The sequence below is a fragment of the Pagrus major genome, chromosome 11 (assembly GCF_040436345.1).
Source record: "Pagrus major chromosome 11, Pma_NU_1.0".
Taxonomy (NCBI): Eukaryota; Metazoa; Chordata; class Actinopteri; order Spariformes; family Sparidae; genus Pagrus; species Pagrus major.
Window position 1 is genome coordinate 35,854,577 of NC_133225.1, and position 15,792 is coordinate 35,870,368.

A 15,792-nucleotide genomic window follows, 5' to 3' on the forward strand; every position below is an offset into this window, starting at 1 on the left:
CAGCAATATACAATAACATCTAATGATCCAATAGATGGATTCAACACCTAGCTACTGAGGCTAGCTCTAGTGACAGTGTTTGCTGCAGGTGTGATGCTGCTGACAGAAACTCTCCTGCACTCATGCAACAATCCTACTTTAGTTTTTGTGTGAGTGTCCAGACAGACAGCTGCAGTCAGACAGAAAAACACTTTCTGGACTGACACTTTTATAAATCACATTGAAGACTTATTTATACCTCCTAAGGCCTTTTTAAGGGGAACTAAATTCCATGACTATTCAAGATCTGCAGATACCCCGAATGATAAAAGTTGATGACAGCCCACTTTGATGATAAAAAGTGCTCAGACATCATATTTCTACAATGTACTAAGAACTAAGAAGTGTTGGAGCCTTGAAGGTGATTTAGTGTCCAAGTTCTCTTCACTTGACGGCTAACAGGCAACATCTGACTGAGACAGTGGAGGTTTCTGTCCTGTTGAGACAGCACAAGTTAAAATCACAACTGGAGGAGTGAAGAGCCTCTGTGTTGAGTTGTGGCAGTGTAAAACAATGTGGACACAGCTGCTGTCTGAGGCAGGATCAGTGTGATGCAGTGGCGCAGGCAGGCTCTGTATCTTGTGAAGATCTGGTGCTGAAACCCCCAGTAAGTTTGCATCACACAGCCAGTGTATGTGTGATCGATTGAACACCAGTGTGTGTAATGTACACTAAACAAAAATATAAACGCAACACTTTTGTTTTTGCTCCCATTTTTCATGAGCTGAACTCAAAGATCTAATACTTTTTCTATATACACAAATGATCCATTTCTCTCAAATATCGTTCACAAATCTATCTAAATCTGTGTTAGTGAGCACTTCTCCTTTGCCGAGATAATCCATCCCACCTAACAGGTGTGGCATATCGAGATGCTGATTAGACAGCATGAATATTGCACAGATGTGCCTTAGGCTGGCCACAATAAAAGGCCACTCTGAAATGTGCAGTTTTGCTTTATTGGGGGGGTCTGGGGGGTCAGAAAACCAGTCAGTAGCTGGTGTGACCACCATTTGCCTCACATCTCCTTCGCATAGAGTTGATCAGGTTGTTGATTGTGGCCTGTGGAATGTTGGTCCACTCCTCTTCAATGGCTGTGCGAAGTTGCTGGATATTGGCAGGAACTGGAACACGCTGTCGTATATATGTATCGTATACGTGTCGTGTCCAGAGACAATAAAAGGCCACTCTAAAATGTTCAGTTTTATCACACAGTACAATGCCACAGATGTCGCAAGTTTTGAGGGAGCGTGCAATTGGCATGCTGACTGCAGGAATGTCCACCAGAGCTGTTGCCCGTGAATTGAATGTTCATTTCTCTACCATAAGCCGTCTCCAATAAAGCAAAACTGCACATTTCAGAGTGGCCTTTTACTGTGGCCAGCCTAAGGCACACCTGTGCAATATTCATGCTGTCTAATCAGCATCTTGATATGCCACACCTGTGAGGTGGGATGGATTATCTCGGCAAAGGAGAAGTGCTCACTAACACAGATTTAGACAGATTTGTGAACAATATTTGAGAGAAATGGATCTTTTGTGTATATATAAAAAGTTTTAGATCTTTGAGATCAGCTCATGAAAAATGGGAGCAAAAACAAAAGTGTTGCGTTTATATTTTTGTTCAGTGTATGTCTGAATGAACTCATCATTCATCTCAGTAAGACATAGTACTGTGTGTGTGTGTACATGTGTGTGTGTACGTGTGCGTGTGTGTTTTAAGCAGGGAAAACAAAGAGAAAAATCAGTTCATATAAAGCTTTCAGGCGACCCTCTGAGGTCCTGATGCTAAGTGTGCTCCACCGAAACAATGAGATCCCTGCTGATCCTTCAGACTGTATGTGTATACTGTATTAATGTATGTGAAGGCACATACAGTACTGTTATCATATGAAAACCATGGAACTCTAATACTGGCGTTTTTAAAGGACTACGTCTACAGAAATAGAAAAGACAGCTGCTTCAACTCAAAGTGTAGCGTGGACAAACAGAAAACAAGGCAGTCTGTGTTCGTCCTGTCTGAGTTTCAGTAAACATGTTGGAGAGGCGACGTGTTCACACAGCAGCAGCACTGTGTGTGCTGGGGGCAGCCATGGAGGGGTTAAAGGGAGCAGAGGGGAGGCTGGGAGTAAAGTATGGAGGTGTGTGTGTGTGTGTGTGTGTGTGTGTGTGTGTGTGTGTGGTGGGGGGGCTATAGGATCCCATCCATGAAGCTGGTGTCCAGCCGCTGGATGAGCACCCGGATGAAGGACATCTCTTTGCGGGTGTTCTCAAAGATCACCCTGGGGTCGTCGGACTGGCATCGCAGACAGTTGGGAGCCATGACCATGGCCAGGTTGTTCACATCCATCTTGGTGATGGTCACGTTGGCAGGCTGGGCAAATACCTGCACACACAACATGGATGTCATGAGTGTCATCAGTGAACCGGTGTTGCGATGTCAAGAGACCAGTCTGCTAATGATACTCAGACACCTGAAATTCATTAGCAACATCAATTTGCCAACTTCCTGTCTGGATAAGAGCCAAAGCCAGGTGGCACTTACGTTGGTTGACCATGACTACAGCTTCCACTATATTTGTGTGAGTTTTGAGTTTGACCCTGAAGCCCCACAACTGAGCTGAGGAGGTTCCACAAACAAACAAAACCATTTTTCATAACTCAGATACACATGACTCTCACATGATAGTAGTTTCTAGTAGTTTCTTATATTTTATTGTTTATTTAATGTTAGTAAATGTCTTTATCTGTCGTGCACTTTATTGTTTACTTTAGTGTTAGGAAATGTCTGTCTTCATCTGTTGTGCTTGTGCACTTTATTTCTCTCACCGTGGGATAGTGAGAAACGTCTTTTCGATTCCTCTGTATGTCTGGTACATTTGGAGAAATTGACAATAAAAACTTGAAACTTGAAACTCTCCATGAAGAAAACCACTGAAGCAACAAATATACTGTTGGGCAAAATATATGAACCCGAATCCCAATATCCCTAACTAATTTAGTAGTGTATGTTTTATGTACAAGAAATATTTTTATCTCTATTTTAAATGTGATGTAGTGACATTTTTCAGACACTAGGGGGTGCACTGCCTCCTCTCCTATGTCATCCTTGTTCTCTTCTGCCACCACGGGACATTGGTGGAGTTGTTGTCCGTTTGTAGCTTTGAAGCTTTCATTTTGCCTCCACTTACCATCCTGCCACCACAGTTTGAGTTTAGCTCGTCACTGAACATGGATGCCTTGTGTACACATGACGTGACTACATAGCAGGCTGAAACTAAAATATTACAGAAAAGACAAAACTTATTTCAAATCGCATTACAGTTGAAGTGCAGTTACAGTTAGTTCCTCAGCTGTGTGTGTGTGTGTGTGTGTGTGTTACCTGTAGGAAGCGGATGAGGTAGCAGAGCACCAGTTTGTTGATGTGTGGCAGACCAAGCACCACGTTGACAGCTGCCTCTGGGTTGTCATAGTGACTGATACACTCCTCATAAAACTCATGAGGGATCAGTGGCTCCTCCAGCTCCCTGTACCAGAGCTTCAGCAGCGACGCTGGACACACACAGACAGACGGGAGGACACCTCAAAGAGGGCACATTGAACTCCCTCTCTGCTACAACTGCATGTGCATCACTGAGGCCACTGATCTCAGTGCCTGCGTGTGTGTGTATATGTACCTGGGATGTGTGGGTCTTCCAGTCCTGTGGGGATTTTCCATTGATCCACTTGCAGCTTGAGGGCATTGACTTCATCTATGTCCCCTGGTACCCTGGAGGTCAGAGGTCACAGGCTGGTTATACTCCTGCTCATCTGTCCAGTCTCACTTCTTTATGCTCTATTTTCTACACAGTCACAGCCCGGGCAGGACAACACTGACTCAGTCTGTCTACAGAGGTCACATGAAGGGTTTGTAAAGTGAGAGTGAGAGACCAGAAAACACTCTTCTTCCTTCATATCATGAACACTGACATGTGATTACACATTAAGGACCTGCAATATCTTGATACTCTGCCCCTCCGTCTCTCACCTGAAGATGCCCTCTGTCTGGTCCCCATTGAGACCCAGAACCTCCTCAGAGAGGCGAGTCTGTACCCAGGGCAGCTGGCTGTCTGGATACCGTTCCTTCTGCAGCGCCATCACCTCTTCCAGGGACGAACCAAACATTGAGGGGCTGAAGATGGCGTTCCTGGCGTGGTTGATCTCCTCCGGACACGGCTTCTGCAGGCCCTGGACACACACACAGGGGAGTTGATTTTAATAAAGCAGGGCAGATGAAGGGCAGCTGGGCTCCTTGAAGGATGTGGGTCAGAATGAGATGACAGGTAAATATTGAGACGGACACACAGCTTATGAAGGTGCTGCTGGAGGTGAGCAGGTTAACACCAGACGAACACTGTGGACACCGAGGAGTGACAAATGATCTCAGTCAGTGGCCTGCTGACAGTCTGCCCTGAGCCAAACTGCTCAAAGCCTGCTAGCACACTCTCACACACACACACACACACACACACACACACACACGCACGCACGCACGCACACACGCACACACACACACGCACACACACACACTAAACATGCACTAATAAGTAAAGCCAAAACCACGGGCATTAATGTGCTGCAGATGTTGTGGCCCAGCACAGAGCAGATCCACATCACTAGCCCCTTTTAGTTAGAAAATGCGCCACATTTGCAGCCAGGTAAAGGCTGCAATCTGCCGCCTTGTCTATGTGAAACAGATATTCCTCCTTTGCAAAAAAGCCGCCACTGGGGTAGGCGTAAACATGTGACGTGACGTGAAGCACGAAGTTGGGCGTGAACAGTGACGTAAAACACTGCTCCTCGGCGACCTTTTCGTACAAAATACCATCTTTCACAGTCCCCGTGATCTGGTTGTTAATGATCTCTCGGCTGTGATGGTTAGCATTTCCCGGATCTCAGCGGCTTTCCAGTTGCTCATCTTGACGTCCGCGGATGAAGTGATGAACTGAACAGTGACTTCAGTCTGTGTGCAGTGTCCTAAAGGGGAACTTTGCTGTTATTCAACTATGTTTTTGTGTCTTCATGAATATTTAGGACAATAATATTTGAAACTGGTCCAGTACTGGGAAATAGTGTCTAGGTTGAAAAATTGTGACATGACCTTTAAAAGGCCCAGATTTGAATAATAATTTCATGTTCAGATACTCATCAATAAATCTTTCCAAAGATCGCTAAAAAGTTGTAGAGATAAAGCAGAAATGTTGAAGAAACACAGCAAAACAGGAACAAGATGATACTTTCAGAATAAGATTCCATGAGCATGGTCGTGCACACAGGAGACAGTCTGACTGCTCATGTTCCTGTGTCTGACAGCAGACCACCTCCTCCTTGCACTGCACTCAAACATGTATACTAGCATGTCTGGACACTGTCACAGCCCCCAATACTGATGAATAACGGGTGTATGAGCACATTTTCATTCTTTTAAAGGAATAGTCTGCTGATATTCTGTATTTCTCAGACCAAACCAACAATGAATGTTTGTCCTAACAAGTACTGTGTTTGTATCCCAGCCTAATTCATCTTCATCCTCTGTGCCATAGAGCTCCAGTATAACTATCAAACACAGTGGGTCACATGTTACATCGTTACTATAAACACACACACACACACACACAGAGTACCGAATGTGGATTAATCTGCCGCTGAAAATAGACCCTAACAAATGCACTATTTCCTCCTGTCTGAGTGATTTTTACTAAAAACTACAGTCTCCAGCTGTTTGAGGAAACACGAAATACTGAAACTATACAGTATATTTGTAGAGAGATTAACTTCTTCAGGAGGAACAAATGGGCTTGAGAAGTCAGAACGTGCTGACAGATGGGCTAACACATTGTCTGTCTCTCTTTTCATGGGATTGTTGACAATAAGAACATTCAGCATAAGAGCAGACTGAACAAAGTTGCGAGCAGAAACAAGAAGATGGAGACAGAGACAGAGCTGCTTACCTTCTTGGCTCCAGTCAGAGCAGCTTTCGTCAGTTTCCTGTAGCAGTATTTAGCATAGCTGCTGATGGCCACTCCTGCAGCAACAGATCAAACATATGAAATATTTACACCAGAATGACTTCAGCTCAGTCATCAACCCTGAACAAACTACCAGTGAGTGGATCAGGAGTTAAGATTGTTTTACCAAACCAGCAATTTGATATTTTGCTCTGAAAACTGGAATCAAAAGTAAAAGATTCATGTAAAAATGAAATAAATGATGCTTTATGTTTAAAGGCAGTAACGGTCAGTAATGTCAGTAAAGTAGTACCCACTGATTTCTGGGATTCACCAATGTGTTCTTATTTTTGCTCTTCTCTTTGGTAAGAGAAAATTGTAAGAATGCTCTCGAGCACTCTTACCAAGAAAAGAGAAAAACATCCCGTTTACAGTCCACAAGTTGTTTGTCTAAAGCACAGAAACATGTTTTAAATTATAGGAACATTAAAAAAAAGCATATTATAATCAAATTATCAGCCTGTATGTTTAAGAGGAATTTTAATGACTGGATTGTTTAATTCATAGTTAAAAATACTACTGGTCAATTGATCCTAATTAAGACTATAAAAACCCTGGGATGATCCTGTGCGTTCAGCACCTGAATCATGGCTTACCTACTGCTACTAGATGCTTTAGCAAACCAGGCCTTAACCAGGGAGAGCGTTTTCAGATCACACAGATCTGTGATGAGACAGATGAATGGCTGCTGAGTCCTTTCAGACTGCCACGAGCACTGCTTATGGATTTGTCCAATAACCTGGAACCTCAATTTAGACGGTCAAATCCTGTGTCTCCACACCTCCAAGTACTCAGTGCACTCGGAGTTTTGGCCTCAGGATCATTTCAGAAAGAGATAGGAGCAAAGCACCCTCTCCAGATCCATTCCTCAACCGAAAGCTGTATCACTCTGTTAACGTCCAAATAATATCAGATGCAAACTGCCACCTTCTGAATGTTGGCCAGGGGGAGCACACGACTCCTTTGTGCTGCAGAATAGTTCCGTGGGGATGGGTCTGGCTCAAGGAGCTGGTGGAGATGGGTGGCTGATTGGTAAATCATTTGTAATTCTAAAAACCACCGTCCAGTTTAACTTTTATAAAACTCCATTTTATAAAAATGTAACAGGTGACCGAGGTTATGCCCTCACTCCATGGCTGATGACCCCCCTGGCAAATCCCTAGACGAGACAGGAGCGCTCTTACAACCACCGGCACACCCGCTCCATGGTAAGATTAAGATTAAGATTGGCTTTATTTATCCCACAACGGGGAAATTCACTTGTTACAACAGCTCGAGATGCAACAGTACAGTAAAAAGAATCAGAAAAATATGCATAACGTTACATAGAAAATAAATAGAAACAAAAACAAGATATTTACAAAAAACAAACAAGTGAGGGGAAAGTGATTGTTTAGGTAATGCTTGAGTTAAACAGTCTGATGGCTGTGGGGATGAATGATCTGCAGTAGTGCTCCTTCTTACACAGTGGGTGTAAGAGTCTCCATGATTGACGTCAGCTTGGCTAACATCCTCCTCTCACCCACCACCTCTATGGAGTCCAGCAGACAGTCCAGGACAGAGCTGGCCCTCCTAACTAGTTTGTTTAGTCTCTTCCTGTCCCTGTCTGTGCTGCTACCTTCCCAGCAGACCAAGAGTGCACAATTGGGCTGAAGGCCAGGTGGATGTGGCCTGACACTGTGTTTTTGACGTTCCTGAAACGCCAGTGCTGACGCTGTGGACAATCACATGTTTACGTTGTTTTATTTGATTTAACAATACCTCAAGTTCACTGCTGCTGACATTCTTCTTCTTCTTACTACCCTTATTTGGTGGCATCTCTCCAATCGCTGTGCCAGTGTAGGCTATTTGCACACGGCACAACACCTGCCCTTATATGGCGTTTAGTGGGCATTACCTGTGCTAATTACAAACAACCGGCCACGCCCCTCCAATTTGTGATCAAGTGGGATTCATCATTCAGCATTCATCATTCAGCACACCTGTGTTAGAGCACATCTGGATGGTAAGAACGTTTGTTGTATATGGAGTTGACAAAAACATAATAGAAAATATAAGAGAAATTTAAGAGAATGTTGCTGCATGAGGCCCAATGTCTGCCAAGAGTGGTCAGCTGATGACAGACATCTATTATTTTTTGTGTCTGCCAGTAGGGGGCAGCAGAACACCAGTACAGCCAGACTTTAAGCCTGCCAATGCTGACATCTTTCACCCATGGACGATAGTGGGATGTTATTATGTAGCTAGGGTGACCAGATGACAGAGACTGGGAGACTCTTTACAACTGGGTGAAGCCGGTAGAAGAGAAGAAACATGTGGCTCAAAAAGATATGAGCCAATCTATGAAAACATTTCTCCTGAAACCCAAAGATGACTGCCAGACAGATAAGGTAACAGCAGCTGAAATAACCAGCATTTACCACACTGTGCAGCACTCCCATTCATACAGGTCAGCAGACTGTGGTTGTAAGCTAGCACTCGTCACTTTCCCAGACTCAGAGATTGCAAAGAAAATGTAATGTGGTCGAACAAAATCAGCAGCTATAGTTACAGATGTGCCTCTGTGGAGAGTTGTTTGAGAGATTTAAAAACACCAATGGTTCAGTGGCTTCAGATGCTTCTAGTCATGGCACTACAAAACTGTTCCCACTGTCTGTTAAATACTGGACACCTGAACTGAGTTTGAAAAACAAAGTCCTTGATTTTTATGAGGATAGCGATGTGTCATCACTACCGTACACCGCCAGATTATAAACAAGTGGACCTGCGACTAGACATAGTTTCAGCATACATTTCTGATAATGCAAGTGTAAATTATGGAAACAACTATTCTGTTTTTCAGAAGCTAAAAGCAGACAACAATGGCATCATAAAGGCAAACTGTATGGTCCACATAGTGCACAACTGTGCAAAACATGCTGGAGACAGGTTGGACACTGACATTGAGTTTACAGTGAACAAAATATTCAGTCACTTTTCAGCATCCTCAAAACGTACAGAAGAACTGAAGAAGACTACCAGGTTGTACTGAGACACGTACCTACAAGATGGCTAAGCTTATGGCCAGCTGTCAAGAGACTACATGACAACTGGACAGCTATCAAGAGCTATTTTTTGCCACTGGGGGAGGATCAGTGCCCAAAATCACTGTGACACTTTATTTAAAAATGATCAGGACGGTGATGGGCGACTCCTTGACCTACAGGTCTACCTGTCTTTCCTCAATAATGTGCTGAAGATCTTCCATGATGTTGTGCTGCAGTTGGAGCGAGAGGACGTGACTGTTTGTGAGCTATATGAGATGATGTACACTCTTAAAACAAAGCTCCAACACCCACAGGTGGATTCCTTCTTTGGAGCAGAGACCAGTGCTATCCTCCAACAGTTTCCAGCCCAAAAGACTGAAACCTCAAACCTGATCCTACTTCTACCAGGTCGCACTCAGCTACCTTGAAAAGTGGTATGACTTCTCAGACAACAACTACCAGAAGAATGTTGCAAGCTTGGCACTGAAGAGCAAGTTCACATTCTCCCATCTTTGTGATGCAGTGGAGGCCCTCCAGATAAGAGGGAAACTGGACATGGATGAACTGTACGAAGAATATTGTGAGACTTTGCCACACCAGCAGGAAATTGTGAAGAGAAGAGCTCCTGTGGTGGAGAAGTGGTCAACCTTGCTTCAAGGCACGCAGACACCAAATATGACTGCTATTGCCTCCTTTCTCTTCAGCATCCCTGTTACTAATGCTGCTGTAGAGAGTGTTTTCCCTCATGACGTCAGCGTGGACCGACCATTGTAACAGGAGCTCTGTGGAGCTTATCAAGTGTGAAATTTAAGTCAAGAGCAACTTTGTAAACATCTGTAAGGAATTCTACACCTATGCACTCAAGAAGAAGGTCTTGTTGGAAGCTGCACGCTCAAGCAAAAAGTATAAAGTCAAGAAGAACATCTCAGGTAAGATTAACTTAATTTAGATATAGAATAGAATCTAGTGGGTGTCTAGTGCTAGATTGTAATACTAGACTGTTGTTATATTTGTGTTTCAGCCAGGTGCTGCCTGTGGTGCTAAAGTGCACACCCTGTGTGGTAGCCTGCCTGAAGTAGCTGTAGCGATGGACAAAACTGAAAAGATGTATTTTTAGTTTAGTTTATGTTACCTCCTGACCGATTTAATTTGTATTCATCTGATTTTATTTGATCTATTTGAGCCTAATTGTTGATGAAATGCAGTAGTTGCATTTGGGTTAGGAGGAGAAATCGAAAGATATTTTGAATAATGCCTCCTGCTTTGGTTAAGTATATGGTTCTACTTCAGTATATGGTTCTACTTCAGTATAGGGTTCTGTTAGAAAAGTCTGAATAACTAAAAGGTATGGTGTTTGGAAGGCACAACCATACCATTGGTTCATATCTGTTAGAGAAAATATAAACAGGGCTGCTTAAAATATAATAATTAAGTTAAGTAAGAGTTAAGTCCTTCACATGGTAAATAAAGGTCTTACCTGCAACCTGTATAGTCTACTGTGTGCTACTTAATCAACCAGAAGGTAAAGCATAGATGTTATGAGCTACCAGGCAGAATAGAAATGTTTATTTTTTAAAGTTAGATAGACAATATATCTAAATTTTAGACTACATCCATACATTGGTGACATGACCCACACAAACATACCCTTTGTCCCACATTGGGCTTATTGGGATCTGATCCCCCTATATGTAGCTGACATGTTGTTTGTATACATACTATATACAGAGTGAGTGATTAAAAGCAGAGAAATAACTGGTGTGAAGATATCTGTGGGACTGTATATCTGTATCTGTTTCCTACTCATTTGATATTTCATCCTGTCATCAGTACAGCTCACATCAATATCCTCCCATCATAACAAGCCCAACCATTCTGTTTTCCTTCTGCATATCTTCAAAATGCTCGTGGTGTGGCAGCTAAAGTGCAGAATTATGAGTGAAAATTCACAGTGTTTTTGATCAAAAAAGCCACAGAATCTGCACTGAGATGATGGGACACTGATAATGTTTTAAACTGAAGTCAAGAACAATGTCAAACATGCTGAGCAGCTGAGGTCAGCATGAGGAGAGGACATACTGAAACTCTATCATATGTAACATACACAGACAGGATTGGATCATTTAACAGACTGGAAACATAGGAAACGACTGAAAGAATCAAACTGAAGAAAGGCTCTACAACAGACCAGAAACAGGAGAGACAGGATTCTGTCAATGCTGCTTTCAAGACTCTCAGACTTAAAGCCAACATGCATGAGAAGAACTGACATTTGATTATCTCCAGTTCAATGAAAGTTGGTCATCACTTCCATGTGAGGAACCATCCTCTGGCGACCACGATGACCTAAACTAAAGTTCCTAACGATCGGTGCCAATAGTTAGCACAGACACAGTGGATGGATAGACAGATGGACTGCCATCAAATGTTAAGTTCCTATAATACACAGTACAAAAGTCTCAGTCATCCTGTGTTACATTCAGGTGGAGGCTGAGCATGTGTGCTGCTGCACCCTCACCTTTGGTGTCATTCAGAGGGTCCATGTGTCTGTAGATGTAGCCCTCCAGGTAGGTGTGGAAGCGAGGTGTGGGGGGGAAGAAGGCCAGACAGATGGCCATCAGCTCCCAGCCTCGCTCCAGGCTGTCATAGCGGAAGTTCTCTGTGGTCTGACGACACAGCTGGATGTAGAGCTCATCACGAAGACCCTGATTACTCCACCCACGCACCACCACCTGACAGAAACAGTCACAGAGGAACAGGTGAGCGAGGACTATTCTTCTCCGCTTCATGACTGTATCTTTATGGATGAAAACAGGAGGTGTTATACACTCATATCCTGGATATGAGTGTATGAATTTAAGTTCACTGTTGATCAACTGCAAAGGGCCTCACATGACAGCACATGGGTCCATCCTGAAAACTGGATTATCAGGTGGAGAAATGTTCTGTGGACTACGAAACTTCACCTGACTTTCCAGCTGCATTGGAATAAGGAGATAATGACTGAATTAACTTTTTGAGTGAACTGTTCCTTTAATCTGGAGACATGATTCAACATATTCACCCTCTGTTTAGAAACAAAATGTCTGGGTGTTTTCTTGCTGGGGTCTCAGCTGTGTCTGTTTACTGCTCTGTGCTGATGTTGATCAAAAACATGTTTCTTTTTTTGACAGTATTGTAGAGATAGCAGACAGAAGCCTGGAAATGTCTGGGCCTCATCTACAACTGGAGCACAAAACATGGCTTGAAAAAATGTGTACGACAGCTCACATGAAGACGTTTTAGTTTACAAAAACAAACGTGCACACAAACATGGTGGAGACAGTGAAACTGGTGATGCAGATGGTGAAGTAGTGAACACACTGATCCTGGTTCAGATGCTGCACAACACTTCTGTACAGGTTCACACTGGTTATTATCCAGTAAAGGTGTTGATACTGTCTAGACTTGGAGTGCTAACGTAACTATTCCTGACAAACAAGTGTCCGGTTCAGACCGAGGACATGTGACTACAGAGAGACACCAAGGTGAGCCATGAAGGAGTTTCTGTGCATGAGTGAATGAGTTTGAGGAGGGGAGAGCTCCAGGACAGACCTCCAGAGCCACAGAGAGGGGGTCGGCCTTGGTGCGACGGTCTCCCATGTAGGTCTGGATGAGCTTAAAGATGTCCACTGCTTCCCTCTTCACAGTGCGGTCAGAGGTCACAATCATTGGCTTCTTGATGGGCTCACTGCTCCAGGCCAGCATGTTAGCAATGGACACCTTTCTCCTGAACAGACCCTGAGGACACAAGCAAGAGAGATGGTGAGAAGTGTGACACTTGGTCATTTTTTCGTGAAATCTACTGTATTAAAGGAGTGAAAGAAGTGCACAGGTTAATCTGACAGAACATCAAATGAACCAAATATCATTAATTCTAGTAAACGTAACATGTGCTAGTCCTAACCAGGAGTGTGTGAGAAGGAGAAAGAACGTGGGAAAGAAGCAGGGCGGAGATGGACTGGTTTTCACCTAGAGAAAAGTGTGGAGGTGGGTCGGCCTACCGGAGATAGCTGGTCTTCCAGGACGACATCGCCGCCAGCTCAGACCTGTGCTCTCTCTAGAGCGGCGAGCTCCGTCTTTGGTTTTCAGTTCAAAGTTTTTAAAAGAATGATGGTGGATGGGTTTTCGTGCACCAGGCTGGTTCTCAGGAGGGTAAGGTGTGTCTCGTCTTCAGTCTTCAGTCGGCGTCTTCAGCGTGGCGCTCAATCAGGCTACCACACAGCCCAGCCCCCCCCCCACACACAGGAAGAAGATACTCATTCCCTTTCTTAGTTTTCGGCAAAGGGCCGACACAATCAATCAGCACCCGAGAGAAAGGCTCCTCCATGACAAGCAGAGGGCAGAGAGGAGCAACTGGAATTGTCTGGTTGGGCTTGGCCACAACCTGGCAAGCATGACAGCTATGACAGTACGACACAACATCTTTATGCATCTTAGGCCAGTAAAAATGTCTACTGACTTTCTCTTGAGTTTTACGGATGCCCAAATGACCAGCCATGGATACCTCGTGAGCCAAACGGAGGACTTCCTTTCTGAAACTCTCAGGTAACACAATTTGAGTCATGACAGTCCACAGCTCATCAGCAGAATGATCACATTTTCTCAACAAGACGCCATCTTGGAGAAAGTAACCTTCAGCTACATCCTTCATATCCTCAGCACTAGCAGCTGTCTGTCTTAAAGGAGCTACAGAGGGATCCTTTTCCTGTTCTGATATAAGGGCTTCACGAGAAAACTGGGAGCAAGGAGACACCTCTGCCAGCCTAGCAAAAAATGTATCAGCCAAACCACCAGATACTTCATCCTGCTCACTGGAATTCCCCTGTGTAGCGGTACAAGCCTGAGAACGAGTCACCACACACGCTGTAAACACCTCAGGATGCTCTCTCTCCAAAGCTACGGTCTCAGGGGCCTCACAAGGTTCCTCACTCACAACAGGTGTCACACAAACTTGAGTACCAGCTAAATCATTGCCTAATACAAAGGACACACCTTATATCGGCAAGGAGGGGACGACACCAACCACTACTGGCCCATTCACAATGTTAGATGTCAGAAATACTTTGTGCAGAGGAACACTCACAAAACCACCACCAACTCCCTTCACAGGTGTGGAAGCTTTTAAATAGGTAGCAGCCGGTAGGTCTATGACACCCTGAACCATTAAGGACTGCGTAGCTCTTGTGTCCCTCAAGATGGATATAGGGACCATTTCGCCATGAGGTGCACCAGAAACCGCTCCTTTTGACACAAAACCTTCAAACCCTTTTGCTACCTGGCAAGATGGCAGGTTCTGGCTGTCCACTTCACAGGGACTGATCTGAGTCTGAGCACTAATCAAGCCCACAATTTTCTCTTCTCCACCTTTCCTCTTGAGATGGGGACAACTGGACTTAATATGGCCTGGCTTCCTGCAGTAGTGACAGATAACATCACTTTTGGGACAGTATGGTTTCTCATACCTTTTCCCAGGCACTGGAGACTGGGCAGAGGTAGGAGCTGATTTTAGCATAACAGCCTCTGTTGGCCTGTCAAATGCAACTTGCTTCCTATCCTGTCTGCTAAACTTTCCTTTCCAAGGTGACTCTCTGTGGATCAACTCATAAGAATCTGCTGCCATAGCAGCTTTTCTTAGATCAGTAATGCCCAACTCATTTAGATGTATCTCCATGTGCCGGGGTACACTGATTTTAAACTGCTCCACCAGCATGAGTTGCCGCAACTCTTGGAAATTGTGAGTTTTAGTGCTTGCTAACCACCTATCAAACACAGCCTCCTGTTGCCTAGCCAAATCGAGGAAAGTCTCACTTGACTTGCGCTAAATTTCTGTCTGTAGGCTTCTGGCACCACCTCATAGGCTGCCAAAATCACTCTCCTCACAGTGTCATAGTCTCTGCTGTCAGAAGCATCTAAAGCTGCATAAGCTTCCTGAGCTTTGCCTTCAAGCACACTCTGGATAAGCAGCATCCACTTGTCCTCGGGCCATTCTAGCTCTTGGGCAATTTTCTCAAAAGAATCAAAGAAGGAGTTCACATCATCCCGATTAAACTTAAGCATGAGCTTCAAACAGCTGGAAACATCAAAACGAGCTTCATGTTTACGTTGTAAAGCATTGTTGTTCACTTTAAGTTTTTCCAGCTCCAAAGCCAGCTTTGCTAACTCAAGCTTCTGTTCTCGTTCTTTTGCTGCCACTTTAGCCAATTCAAGCTGAAAGGTGCGCTCGTTTTCCCTCTCTCTCTCTTTTTCCTGCCCAGGGTCATGCAAACGCAACACTGAAATGAGAGTCTCCACAATTTCTGGCTTTTTAACATCTGAACTGACATCTACCTCACAATATTGAGCAACTGTAAGCAAATCTTCCTTTTTAAGCTTACGCAACTCACTGCCTCCAAAGTCACTTTCACAAAACACTACCGCCTTGAAAGTTGTCATGGTTACCGCTTCTAAACACTCACCAAAGTAGGCTAACGAAAAAGAGACACGCTCTCACCAAATTACCCTTCAGGTAACTAATACAAAATAGCCATACAAACTTGTAGCCAACAAAAGGGAGACAACTCGTAGCTCACTAAATTATCGGGACCAGATACAAACATGAACCGCACGCCGGGCGTCCATGAACCACAAACCGATACACT

At 44.1% G+C, this 15,792-nt stretch overlaps 1 protein-coding gene across 1 annotated transcript in view; it reads right to left on the reverse strand.

Moving 5' to 3' along the window:
* Nucleotides 1–2,230: 2,230 nt before the first annotated feature.
* arhgap39 (Rho GTPase activating protein 39) overlaps nucleotides 2,231–15,792 on the reverse strand; it is a 46,916-nt gene continuing 33,354 nt past the window's right edge. The window contains exons 5-11 of the mRNA XM_073475750.1: nucleotides 12,707–12,892; nucleotides 11,631–11,844; nucleotides 6,030–6,103; nucleotides 4,067–4,266; nucleotides 3,717–3,808; nucleotides 3,422–3,591; nucleotides 2,231–2,425 (exon numbers count right to left, since the gene is read on the reverse strand). Coding sequence (XP_073331851.1) covers nucleotides 2,231–2,425; nucleotides 3,422–3,591; nucleotides 3,717–3,808; nucleotides 4,067–4,266; nucleotides 6,030–6,103; nucleotides 11,631–11,844; nucleotides 12,707–12,892 — 1,131 coding nt within the window. The remainder of the gene's footprint in view (nucleotides 2,426–3,421; nucleotides 3,592–3,716; nucleotides 3,809–4,066; nucleotides 4,267–6,029; nucleotides 6,104–11,630; nucleotides 11,845–12,706; nucleotides 12,893–15,792) is intronic.